The sequence below is a fragment of the Macrobrachium rosenbergii genome, unplaced genomic scaffold, assembly GCF_040412425.1.
Source record: "Macrobrachium rosenbergii isolate ZJJX-2024 unplaced genomic scaffold, ASM4041242v1 13875, whole genome shotgun sequence".
NCBI classification, from domain to species: Eukaryota; Metazoa; Arthropoda; class Malacostraca; order Decapoda; family Palaemonidae; genus Macrobrachium; species Macrobrachium rosenbergii.
This window is the reverse complement of record NW_027100719.1, coordinates 3,365,733-3,379,048: the sequence shown is the minus strand read 5'-3', so window position 1 is coordinate 3,379,048 and position 13,316 is coordinate 3,365,733. Positions and strand designations below refer to the sequence as shown.

The window sequence follows — 13,316 nt, the reverse complement described above, 5'->3', positions numbered from 1 at the left end:
GGTAAACGATATTTGAAATACTTTTTATGTATTCTCTATTTCTTTAAAAGAAATATATATAAATATATATACATATATATATATATATATATATATATATATATATATATATATATATATATATATATATATATATATATATATATATATATATATATATATATATATATATATATATATATATAATTTATATGTGTGTATGTATGGTATGTATGTATGTATGACTTTTTATCACATCACCGTGATTCATATACAATCAGTAAGCTACAAACGTCCTTTAATATCCAATTCGCTCTACCTCGAAAATAATATATTTTTCATATATGTTACCGAAGGGGAATTTTTAGTTGATAATAAGTACGCCGTCCCGTGGGCTCGAACCAACGAAGGACAGGAACTCAGGACTACAGTGGACGCATTAACCCAATCGGCCAAGTAAAGGTATAAATGGATATCGGCTCCCATGTACAAATCACCCGTCGAACTCAGGTGTTTGTATTTGGAGACGATATCCACCCACCTCTGCCATGTTGACCGTGTAATGCGTTTGTCGAAATAAAATATTATGACTTTTTATCACATCACCGTGATTCATATACAATCAGTAAGCTACAAACGTCCTTTAATATCCAATTCGCTCTACCGAAATAATATATTTTCATATATGTTACGAAGAGGAATTTTTAGTTGATAATAAATCGCACGTCCATGGGCTCGAACCAACGAAGGACAGGAACTCAGGACTACAGTGGACGCATTAACCCAATCGGCCACAAGTGAGCTATAAGTGGATATCGGCTCCCATGTACAAATCACCCGTCGAACTCAGGTGTTTGTATTTGGAGACGATATCCACCCACCTACCATGTTGACCGTGTAATGCGTTTGTCGCATAAATAAATATATTATGACTTTTTTATCACATCACCGTGATTCATATACAATCAGTAAGCTACAAACGTCCTTTAATATCCAATTCGCTCTACCTCGAAATAATATATTTTCATATATGTTACCGAAGGAATTTTAGTTGATAATAAATACGCCGTCCCGTGGGCTCGAACCAACGAAGGACAGGAACTCAGGACTACAGTGGACGCATTAACCCAATCGGCCACAAGTGAGGTATATGTGGATATCGGCTCCCATGTACAAATCACCCGTCGAACTCAGGTGTTTGTATTTGGAGACGATATCCACCCACCTCTGCCATGTTGACCGTGTAATGAGAGTCTAATCTCACCTTCAACAACCTACGAGTGGAGCCCACGTACTTCCCCAGGTCACATCTGCACCCTTTGATGACCTCGGGAGTCATATACCTGTTTAATGCCCCAGATGTGACCTGGGGAAGTACGTGGGCTCCACTCGTAGGTTGTTGAAGGTGAGATTAGACTCTCATTGTGGCGTAAGTTACCGAACGGTTTCTAAATTATCAAACCCCGAATTTTCATGCATAAGAGACCACGGGAAAAAATGCAAATATAATATCAATTACAAGGATTTCAAAATAATAGGCAAAGCTCCGAATGACCACCAACTGTCAATACTAGAATCTCTTTTTATTAAACAACTAGTTCCCCAATTAAATACTCAGTCCACGTCAACACCTCTATACCTCTCGTGAGTTTCCGTTGGAACCAAAACGGACCCTGAATGTCACTCAGCTTTTGCCTTCAGCACTATTTGGTATTCATTGTTCCTTTCTGTTATGTTTCTTTTATACTTTTATGTAAAATTTCTTTTTCTCGTTTTAAAATCTGAGTCTATTTTATTCTGTTGTCTTTTTACTTTATAGCTTTGGAAATGGGACACATGGTCCTGAAACGTCAGCACAATAAAGTACATTGAAAGGAAATACAAGGAATTCTCCTTCTCCCTAACTAGATGCTGTTCATCAGGTTTAAAGCAAACTGCCTTCGACTTTGATATATATATATATATATATATATATATATATATATATATATATATATATATATATATATATATATATATATATATATATATATATATATATATATATATATATATATATATATATATATATATATATATATATATATATATATATATATATATATATATATATATATATATATATATATATATATATATATATATATATATATATATATATATATATATAGTTTGAAAGTCGCATGGTAGTAAATACCAGATATTCCCGTCTTGGTAGTTGGGAATTTCACGGATAATGCTACCTTGAAGAAACATCTTACCAGCATGAGATCAGTATCTCACTAAACACTGAACTCAATGGTAGCTTTGGATAAATATGAAAATGGGAAAAAAAAATCATGCATTTTGTAACAAAGTCCTCCTAGTTTTCACGTCAACAGTTTTTCAAACTGAAAATGGGGATTATCTTGCGGATATCAATCCCAAGTTGCCTGGAGAGCAGTGACGAGAGAGCTGTCAATCATTCCATCGCAGCTTCCCCGACGACGAATTCTTCTCACTAAGAAAGTTCTTTGCAGTGTCCCTTCGGCCCCTAGCTGCAACCCCTTTCATTCCTCATACCCCCCCTTCGTTCGTATTCGCTTTCTTCCATCTTGCTTTCCACCCTCTCCTAACAACTGTTCCGTAGTGCAAAATGCGAGGCTTTTCTCCTGTTACACCTTTTAAGCCTTTTTACTCTCACTTTCCCTTTCAACGTTGAATGACCTCATCATAGGTCCCACCGCTTGGTCTTTAGTCAATATTCCATTCCATTCCTAAGAAAGTTGATGTTTTAAGGATAATGGCAAGCTGGAAAATGATTCATGACTACACTGGAGGTAAATAACTGACTGAATATGAGAGCAATTTTTATTTCAAATGGTTTTTACAAAAAGGCTCAAACACTCCACAATGAAACAGCAACTGGGCATTCATGAACACGTGAGTATATTGACTAATAATTTCGCCTTTGTTAGTTCATTTGTCTGGCACATACCATCTCACGTTCACTAATTGCATCACAGACCATCTGTAATTTTTAATTATAAGTATATTCATTCTTCGGTGACAGATTGAAATTATGAATGAAATTCGTAATTTCCGCTCACAACTGACCGAAACGAAGCAAGGTCAGTTCCGGTTGTATTAAATGGCTAGTAATCTTCAGCCTTGAATTACAAAATACCCTCAAGAACATTTCCTAAACTTTATATACGACTCCTCAGTACTTAAATACATTATTTATGTAAAAGGTAATTATTAAAATTTTTTAAAATTAGCAAACTTGTTTTAGAAGATTATTTTTTTCATCTTCTGGACGTTCGCTTTCCCGCACATCAGCAAGGTCAAGATATAATCTGCTCCATTATCTGCACAGTAACACGTTCCGGGGTTTATCACCCAGTTGTTCTTTGCCAAAATACCTTCATTTAATTTCATTTTGGTTATCAGTTGTCAAACCCCATCATATCTTACGACAAAAAAAAAAAAAATCACTAACTTTTTATGTAATTCAGATAGAGTTATTAATAAAGTAAAACTGACTAGCAAAGTGTAATACATATCACAGACGGTATATTCATAATAATCAGAAGGGTTTCTAAACTCTTATTGTGTCAAACCCCGAGATTTGCACTAAACAATTGTTCTGGTAAACAAATCTCACATTTAACTGAGGTACATTTTGAGCAACAGTAGATGATCTCTTCGCTAATTTTCCGTACAATTATTAGCGAAAAGGAGGATATCCCCAACACACTTGGTTTTAAACTACGTAATTCTTAAGAGAATGAGGATGTTTGAGTACGGTGTACAGAACGACTACAAACGAAAATACTCAAGAACTTTGTTGATTATTTTCTTCCCTACATCTAAAAATGGGAATAAAGTTCTGTTAGGAGCCATCAGCACCCTACTTCCTGATATTATAGGTGAAGTGGGAACCCAGGAATGGAAGGAATATGTAAATGGAGCATCATTTCCCAAGTCCACTCATTCTTTGATGCTTCGTACAACTTCAGCCTGGTCTTTCCGCAGTTTCGTATGGGGCACACCAAGAAATTTCTTTCTTTGAAAGGATTCAGAATAAAAATTATATTCTATTTTCGTTCCTGTTTAGAACATCAACAGCACATAAATCAGTAAAGGTAAAAGGTTGTTTAAACGCCATCCTGAAGACACGATACAAATTGGCAGTTACCAAAAGGTTACTCAAAAAGGAGGTGTCATTTAAAAATTGTTTCTCCCGGTCTTTGGTACTAACGTAAATTTTTCCCATCAACATTTGATAGATTCAGTTTTTCTGATGAGCAACTGTTCAAGAAAGTTATGTCATTATGAAATTACGTAACTAGAACAATTTATTTATAGAGAAGTCAATTAAAACTTACAGAGTCATGTAAACATTTCCATACTGGTAAGCAGTTAAAAGGCGATACCCTGCACAAGTACTAATGCACATGTGGCTTCCACAATCCACTGGCAAAACTTCAAATGTCTCTGTGCCACAAGAATATAACCAAATATAAATTCATGAAATTGTATAAAGGTCACAATTTATAGCCTAGTCTAGAAACGTTTATTCCTCGTTCGCTGAAAGCACAGTATTTCATAAACATTATTAAATGAACTAGTGATGTGTGCTCTGTGGAGTTCCATACATCCATATTTATTCACAGAATCCAAGTCTGATTAGTTAGACGGTACTCACCCTCTGGTTTCAGATCCTGAACTTGACTTCTGTGGTTTCAGATCCTGAACTAAACTTCTGAAAAGGTCACATTTCTCATACAGGTATCATAAAGGACACCAAAGCAGTAAAAAATTCACTTATCAATGCCAAGTGAGCACAACAATTTCAAGAGTTTTCAAGGGGCTGCCCTAACTACGTAAATATGAAGATAACTGATAGTCTCCAGCTGTCATGAACAAGCAACAGTATCAGTCACACAGCATGAATATTCATGACTATATTTACAAAGATCAAGCTACCATAAAAAATAATTTTTCAAAATACCTGAATCTCAGCTTAACAAAATATGAGACTATAAAATAAGCAAAATAGAAAGTTATTTTGTAAGCTACTTGGCGATGGGCTGTAGTTCAGCCTGAAAAAAAGGCAAATAGGAGACGACATAAGGTTGTAATTTGAGCATAATTTCTTCATACCAAAGCAAATTTACATTAATTCAAAGCTGAAACGTTGTTGAAGTTTCATAAGGATAAAGGCAAGAATCCCTTCATGAATCTCAGGACGATTTTTATCTGGCTGTCATGAAACATGTGAAAAAAATCACTTTACTTCACCCCACCATGATACAGCTCCAATTACTCAAATAGTGTATAGGTGCAGCAGGCATTTTAATTAAACCATGGTGCAATTTTAAACTCTGATTTAGTTTCGTCACACATGAAAAAAGTTTTCCAAACATTACATAAGTGAATTACTTTACAGTAATCACAATAATAATGTTCTTAACAGCCTATGGCAGTCACAGCTGATAGGTTCTCTGAAATACCAGGATTCACATTCTGAACAATTTACTGCAGGCAGGCTGCAAAGAATATTCATGAACCATATCTTATTATTTTTATATTATTACTGCTACTGCAGTAGATCATTATCATTGCTACTCTGAAACAACAGGACATCAGTAATGCACATCAATCATAAAAATGTGAGCGTGATTTTAATGTTTCAACGAAGCTGCGATCATAAACGATCACTGAACTATTATTTAGATGTTATCTTAACACACTTTAAATTCATCACAGCTGTTGTACAAGACACATATTAATTATGCCTGTGCACCTGTTTTGGTCATCATTTATGTATTAAACGACAACTTCACAGGTCATTATAAATATAGCAGTCCAAATGTCAATGTATGTTCTAGGGCATATTGAATTTCACTATAAATCTTTCAGTAAATATACTTCAAATATTTCACTGTAACTACTGTAAGCCACTTGATATTCAACTGCAGAAACATTGGTTTAATTCTTTAAATGTGACCAAAACAAACACTATTTAAAGCCACAGGTGTACAGTGAAACTTTTATTACATACAAGAGGAGAAGAGAAATAACCATCCAAATAACTCACGAGGTTTATATGACACTTTAGTATAATGAGAAGTCCACTAAAGGGAAAATCTCAGGTCACCCAAAGGTAATGAGGGTTCATCTTAACTGGATTTACTTATGCCTGGTAAGAAATCGCCCACCGAATGGGCAGAGAAATTCACTTTGTTTTCTTGTAAAGTATAAAAATGCAGAGTTGAGCTTTATGAGGGAGATTAGTGAAGACGCTTTATACACAGATTGACAGTCATTGTCTGACGTATAATGCTGCACATTCCACTGTAGTCAGGACTGCTGTTAATTCCTTTGTCAGTTTTGGAATGCTGAAAATAACAACGGACATTTCCTAACAGCTAGTCAGCTGAATCAACACCACGTTTCCACATTTTTTTTGGAGTTAGTAGATACAGAGATAGAATTATGTCCATCCAGAGATGGTGGCTGGATTTTCCCATTACCTTCAGAAATGCCACTTTTGGCAATAATTTTAAATGGATCCTCCAAGACTGGCACTCCTGAATCCTGGAAGTTCCCATTTGTCAGTCGATTGCCACCTTTTTTCGTAGGCTGAGACACAAGAGCTGCTGAAGGAGGATCTCTGGCATTCTTCTTCTTTAAGGAAGCAGGTAGAGTTAAGCAGTTTGCTGTGTCATTTGTAGCATAAGACTTCCTCCTGTTGATGGTGGCAGTTCCTATCAAGGGGGCCATCTTCTTCCCCTCTGGCACATTTGGGAATTCATGCTCACTGTCTACTCCTTGGTCTGCTCCTCTTCCATGGAACAGGGGAATCTTTTCGAAGAGCTGGCACCAGTCGTTCTTATGATCAAAGGCGAATTCACTCTTAAACGATCCAGAGGTGGAATGGAAGCCTAAACCGAGAAAAGAAATGGTTAAAAATATTATTCATTTACTATCTGGAAATACTCTTGCCCATGAAACGTGTTATATGATATCAGACTTTACACTTGTTTAAGGAAAAAGCCATTTCATCAAGAACAATACCAACAATAAGATATAATGAACTGTGAGCAAAAGGTCAACCACTTTCAAAGATCACACCAGGAATTGGTAAACAGAAGGGGAAAATGGAGAAGTTTTGAATAGGAAAAATACGTCTCTAACATACAGTCTCGCTTTCATATCTATAAGGATGCTTACAGTACATTTCATTATTCTGACAACATAGATCTAGGAACGTATGTAATTTATTACAGTAAAAAAGGTTGCTGAACAGTCCCAGAGATATAATTCACCTTTGTCTCTGAGTCACTTTTACACCAAATCAGTCACTCTTCCATATGTATATATGACACATCATTTCCAACACAAAATGTTTCAGTTGCTCTCAACATTCCTGTCACCCTCCACATTTCCTCTTCATCGAGTCTGTCCAGTGGATAATCAATAGTTTTTTTTTTTTTTTTTTTCATTCAAAATCCTTATACAACTCTTTCATGAAAAAAGCTTGATCCACATCCCAGCAATCTTCTCTAAACACAAAATGTTCGTCCTCTATTAATCTTTCGGTCATCTTTGTTATACTTGCAATTTAAATTCCTACCAAACCCCTTATACAGTGGAACAATTACTTCTCTCATGCATTTCTTTGCTAAGTACTTCATCCTGGTCAGCCACTTCATTGCTCAATCATCACTGTTCTGCAATCCCTTTAACCCCTGATGCTTTTCCAGTCTTCAAACTCTTAATTTCCCTCCTTATACCCTCAGTGGATTCTTTCATTCAAAGTTCAGGCAGCTAATGTCAATCCCGAACCAATATAAGTGAAAGCAATGTGTTTACAAATATGTCCATATAAATGAGAAGTGTAGAGACTTCAGCTCCTTTCAGTAGAAGGAACAGTAATGGTATTTTGGCATGAAAAGACTGATTTTATTCTTCTGGATTGTACGCGGCAAATATGAAGGTCGAAAATCACCTGCAACTCTTAACTATAAATGAATAAAAATAATACAGGGGGAAAAATACATTGAAAACAAATCTAGATAAACTTGAGCCTTAAAGAGCAAGAAGGGCTTCCAAAAACATCATATCATACACAGCAGCATATTGCAAACAGCCATGACGCCCCAAACACCCAGACACAAACAGCTGGTTCTCTTTGATGACCTTACCTGAGGCGAGAGAAGACAGAGATGCTGCAACTGACATCTCATCTCCCGAAAGGTCATAGTGACGGACGTCATCCAGGTTGTCTTCATGGTCTTGATCCACCTGGGAAATGAAAACGGTTGACTGATATATATAAATATAGGCTCCAAGACCAAGCACTGGGGAACTTTGGGTCATTCAGCACTTATCACAGTGAAGAAGGGAACTTATCACAGTGAAGGGGAGTTACAGTTGTTGGACAGCAAGAAAAACAGATCCAGGGATTCAGGTAAAAGGATCTAAAGGTTGAACTGGGATAAAAGTCTGTTGTACTAAGAAGTAAAGTCAGAGAAGTTGGATAGCAAGATTGAAGAAAGAAAGCAGGAATGGAGGTAAAATAAAAGGCTAATAAGTTTATGCAGCTAGTGGCCAGAGGGATCTGCAGACAGTTTAGTAAAGCCTAGAGTGCATCACATAGGCATGAAAATGGTAAACTATGTCAAAATTACTGTAGGGGACTGGAAATTCCTTATTCAATCCAAGCACAACATTTTCGGAATGAAAGAGTTTGCACTGGATCCGTATATTCTTTATGTGAAGTTAATGTAAAAGGATGAAACTAAATGAAAAATTTCATTCAGCATCGTATGCGCATGAGCAATACGGTGCACTAGCCAGTCTGGTGTTTATGGTTGCTCACCGCCATTAATGTCGGCATAAACTTAATTTTGTTTCATATTCGTTTTGAATCCTTTTACAATTAACGTAGGTTTACTAAATAGAATATTCAAAGCATACATAAACATAGCATAGCGATGCTGGTATTTACAGATAGCCAATGATATGCACATAGATGTGTGTATGTGTCAGAGAGAGAGTGTGTGATGCACATATCTCAATCGTTCATACAACTAGCAGTCCTCCACTGCACTAATGAAAACCAGATAGATTCACAAAGAAAAGCTACAAAATTCATATTACACTCATCTTCTCCAGAGAAAGATTTAAGTTTTCTTGTTTTTAATAATTTTTGCCCCTAGACAATCAAGGAACACACAGATCATGTTAAATCCTAGATGCCAAAGATATCTTATTTTTACATTTCGGCCTTGCACCTTTCATAATTTTTCATAGGAAATGTTTTTTAAACAATATATTCCAATGATACCTTATTTTTGCACTTCTGACTTGTACCAGTCATCATTTTTCATGGGAAATATTTTTTTCAAACAATATATTCCAGTGATACCTTATTTTTGCACTTCTGACTTGTAGGCTACCACCATCATTTTTCATAAGAAATCATTTTTCACAAATGCTGTCCACCAGCACTAAATGAGGGAACACGGCACTAACCCCCAACACCAAGAGATCTTAAGGAGCGCAAAAATCCTGGACAGTGACATCGTCCACCGCCGCCTCTGACATAAGCAGGTTTTTGTCATACTTCTCCTCCCTACCATCGTCAGGGGAACAGCAAAGCGCGTCCCTGGGATAACCTACCGTCCGCTACATCAAGCAGCACGCCCTACGATCAATCTGCCAATCAGCGCTTTCTGCGCTCGGCCTGACTCTCCCTTAAGAACCATTCTGCTCCCAGGTTTGGTCTTTCAAACATTCTATATAAGATCACTGGGTGGGGCGAGTACGGTATCCGCGCCTTGCCAAACGTCTATTGTTTTGATTAATTCTGACTTGTTAGAGCCTGCTGGAGTGAAATTCCCTTGAAAGGTGTTTACTCACTTGAAATTAATATCGAAACATATTTGACTTCACGTATTTTCAGTACAAACCAAATTTATTTTCATAAAAACAAAGTTATGGCATCACTTTTGACCGCCGCTGCCAAACCTCAGTTTCACTGGCCAGTGGTCAGCGAGGCCAGCTTGATAAAAAAAACAACAATTGTGGTCCCCTCAGACAGTCAGTGTCGCTGGACTGCGCGGATAGTCAGAGTGGAAACAGATCTCCCCACCGCCAACATCTTCACCTCCTGGCCAGGCAAATTGATCATAACGTAATAAAATAATTTGTGTAATAAACATTCAAAATTATATAGTAAACTATATTATGTAAAATGCATATTTTCTTCTGTATTCTACACAGTAATACAGCTTACTATATAAATGTGAATTTTTATCACAAACTGTTTTTCACGAGACTGTGAATTTCTTAGCAAAACACAAGATTTTAGATAGACAACCAAGGTGCCCTGTAACTAATGTTAAATTATTTTCCTCTCCTAAATAATGAATAGCCTATTTAACCTGCAGAGGCACTGAAAACATCCAATCACGTAAACAATAAAAAAAAAACAGGTTAAAACGAAATTTGGGAAATAATCAGATGGCCGAACGACCACCACAAATTTCAAGTGTTAATCCATTAGACACATTATGGTATTAATATAAGAACTATAATGATTAATTCCAAAAAGCAGAGCAAAGAAAGAAAAATCAGTGGGAACAAACAAAATAAACTCAAATTTGTTTCTTTGGAAAACGAAGTACAGTAAATGACAGATCTCAGGCAAAGCCATAAACAAGGGTTAACCTCGAGGGTGAGATTTTAAAGGATAAATACATCTGGCAGCGCTGGATTCTATTCCTGGCCACGCCCTACCGATCTTGGAATGTTTGAAAGACTATAGTAGGGAGAGCGACCGCCCCCCACCCCCAGCTCCCTCCCTACAACGTTCTGACAGCCAACCAAAAAAAGTCTAAAATAATAATGATAATAACAATACGATCAGGTTTTGGTTTGAAGCAATAATAGGGTCTAAAATGAAATAAGAAAGAAATTAATATCGCTGTGTGATCAAAATGGCTGAACACACTGACGAATTTGAGGAAAAGCAAGAAACTCGTTTTTTCTAGACTACATAAAGGGAAAAGGTCACCATTATGAAGAGAAGTGATTATTTGGCGAAAATGACCCAGCACCTTTTGAAAAAGCCAAAAGGACCCATAAAAGACACGCTTAATAAGATAAACCGTTTCTGAACTACCAAGAAAAGGAAAGCACATCACAGAACTTACTATACTTTGGACTTGACTTTGGCTTCAAACCAAAACCTGATCATATGAAGACGAAAGTACGTTTAGAACTATTCGCAAATAAGATGATAATAATAACTTTATGCTTTTACACAGAAATTGACTGAATGATATTAAGAAATATCCTGGAACGATAAAAATCCTGAACGAGAAGCAGAGACTGAACGACACTAAAATATTTGTATTCAAATACCGTTTCTCTCACCTCCACAACAAGCCACAATAAACCGCGTCTAAACCCGTTACAAAACAACTAAAAAATGGGCCCAAGTTTCTTCGGCGCAATCGAGTTTTCTGTACAGCGTATAATGCTTATGAAACGTTCAGCCACAACCCATGAAACTCTCAGCCGCGGCAATTTGGTATGCTTGATGGAGGGTGGATGATCAACATACCAAGTTGCAGTCCTCTAGCCTCAGTAGTTTTTAAGATGTGAGGGCGGAGAGAAAAATTGCGGACAGACAGACAAGTATCCTTCACTACAGTTTTCTTCTACAGAAAACTAAAACAGGAAGACCAACAAGAACAACAATAACATCGAGTTTTATCGACGTCATAAATCGCCCTCTTCTCCAGAAAAACTTTCGCCACATCGTAATTTTAAAGAGAAAAATTCGCCGACATAATTCAAACAGGGAAGGGAGAGCGCACATAAAACTATAAAGGTTCCCAGGGTTCTTAATGGAGGAGAAATATTACCCAGAGGAGTCAGCGAATCATTTCTTCATTCCCTTCATGTCCTTTCGGTTGCTTGGCTGTGGCCTTTGTCGGATCATTAAATAAACTCATTCAAGTTTATTATACTAATGTAGAGAGGGATGGGGAGAGATTGAGAGAAATTTGTTATTCTATGGAAACTGGTTAGTTTGAGAGAGAGAGAGAGAGAGAGAGAGAGAGAGAGAGAGAGAGAGAGAGAGAGAGAGAGAGAGAGAGAGAGAGAGAGTTACTTGAATTATGCTAATATAGAGAAGGATGGGGAGAGGGGTAGAGAAATTTGTTGTGCCATGAAAACCTGTTAGCCTCCTTCACAAACACAGAGAGAGAGAGAGAGAGAGAGAGAGAGAGAGAGAGAGAGCCTTGGTCTAATATATAATCTATGCTATTTATGTAGAGAGAGGTGGGGAGGGAGGGAGAGAAATAAATTTGTTGTACCATGGAACCTGTTAGCCAAACATACACACACACACACACAGAGAGAGAGAGAGAGAGAGAGAGAGAGAGAGAGAGAGAGTCTTGGTATGTTGGTCTAATAAGTAGTGAATTTAAAAAATCAGGTTTAATATATTAACGTAGAGAGGGATGGGTCGAGAAGTAGAGAAATTTGCTGTGCCACAGAACTGGTTAGCCTCCTTCACCAAAGAGAGAGAGAGAGAGAGAGAGAGAGAGAGAGAGAGAGAGAGAGAGAGAGAGAGAGAGAGAGAGAGAGAGAGAGAGTTGAATTATGCTAATATAGAGAAGGATGGGGAGAGGGGTAGAGAAATTTGTTGTGCCATGGAAACCTGTTAGCCTCCTTCACCAAACAGAGAGAGAGAGAGAGAGAGAGAGAGAGAGAGAGAGAGAGAGAGAGAGAGAGAGAGAGAGAGAGAGAGAGACTTGGCCTACTGGTCTAATAAATGGTAAATAAAAAAAATCAGGTCCATTATATTAAAGTGGAAAGGGATGAGGGGAAATGTAGACATATTTGTTACGCTGTGTAAAACGGTTAGCCTCCTTCACCAGAGAGAGAGAGAGAGAGAGAGAGAGAGAGAGAGAGAGAGAGAGAGATAAATGTAAATGACATGACTGCTAAAACCATGGACGTTTGTATTTATGCGGACATATAAGAATCAATCCTCAATTGTTTTATAAAAGCCTCCCATCATTAAATGTCACCAAACTTCAGTTAGTTTACGTATCGTTACATTTACTAGACGCACTCCTCTACTCTCTGTCCCTTCTTTTATTTCTAAAACTGACCTTTTCGATGTTGTTCTTGAGAAAATCTCCAATGCTGAGACCTTCTGGCTTTCTGGCAGAAGGTGCAGCCAGACACTGGCGAGCATCCTGAGTCACGTCTGGGAGATTCGAGTCTTCTTCATCTGGTCAAGAGGGAATTCACCTGTCATATGA

The 13,316-nt window shown here is 37.2% G+C and overlaps 1 protein-coding gene across 1 annotated transcript in view; it reads right to left on the bottom strand.

Moving 5' to 3' along the window:
* Positions 1-2,817: 2,817 nt before the first annotated feature.
* Positions 2,818-13,316, bottom strand: part of LOC136837877 (DE-cadherin-like) — a 76,353-nt gene continuing 65,854 nt past the window's right edge. The window contains 3 exon segments of the mRNA XM_067102762.1: positions 2,818-6,911; positions 8,175-8,274; positions 13,164-13,285. Coding sequence (XP_066958863.1) covers positions 6,409-6,911; positions 8,175-8,274; positions 13,164-13,285 — 725 coding nt within the window. The 3' untranslated portion in view covers positions 2,818-6,408.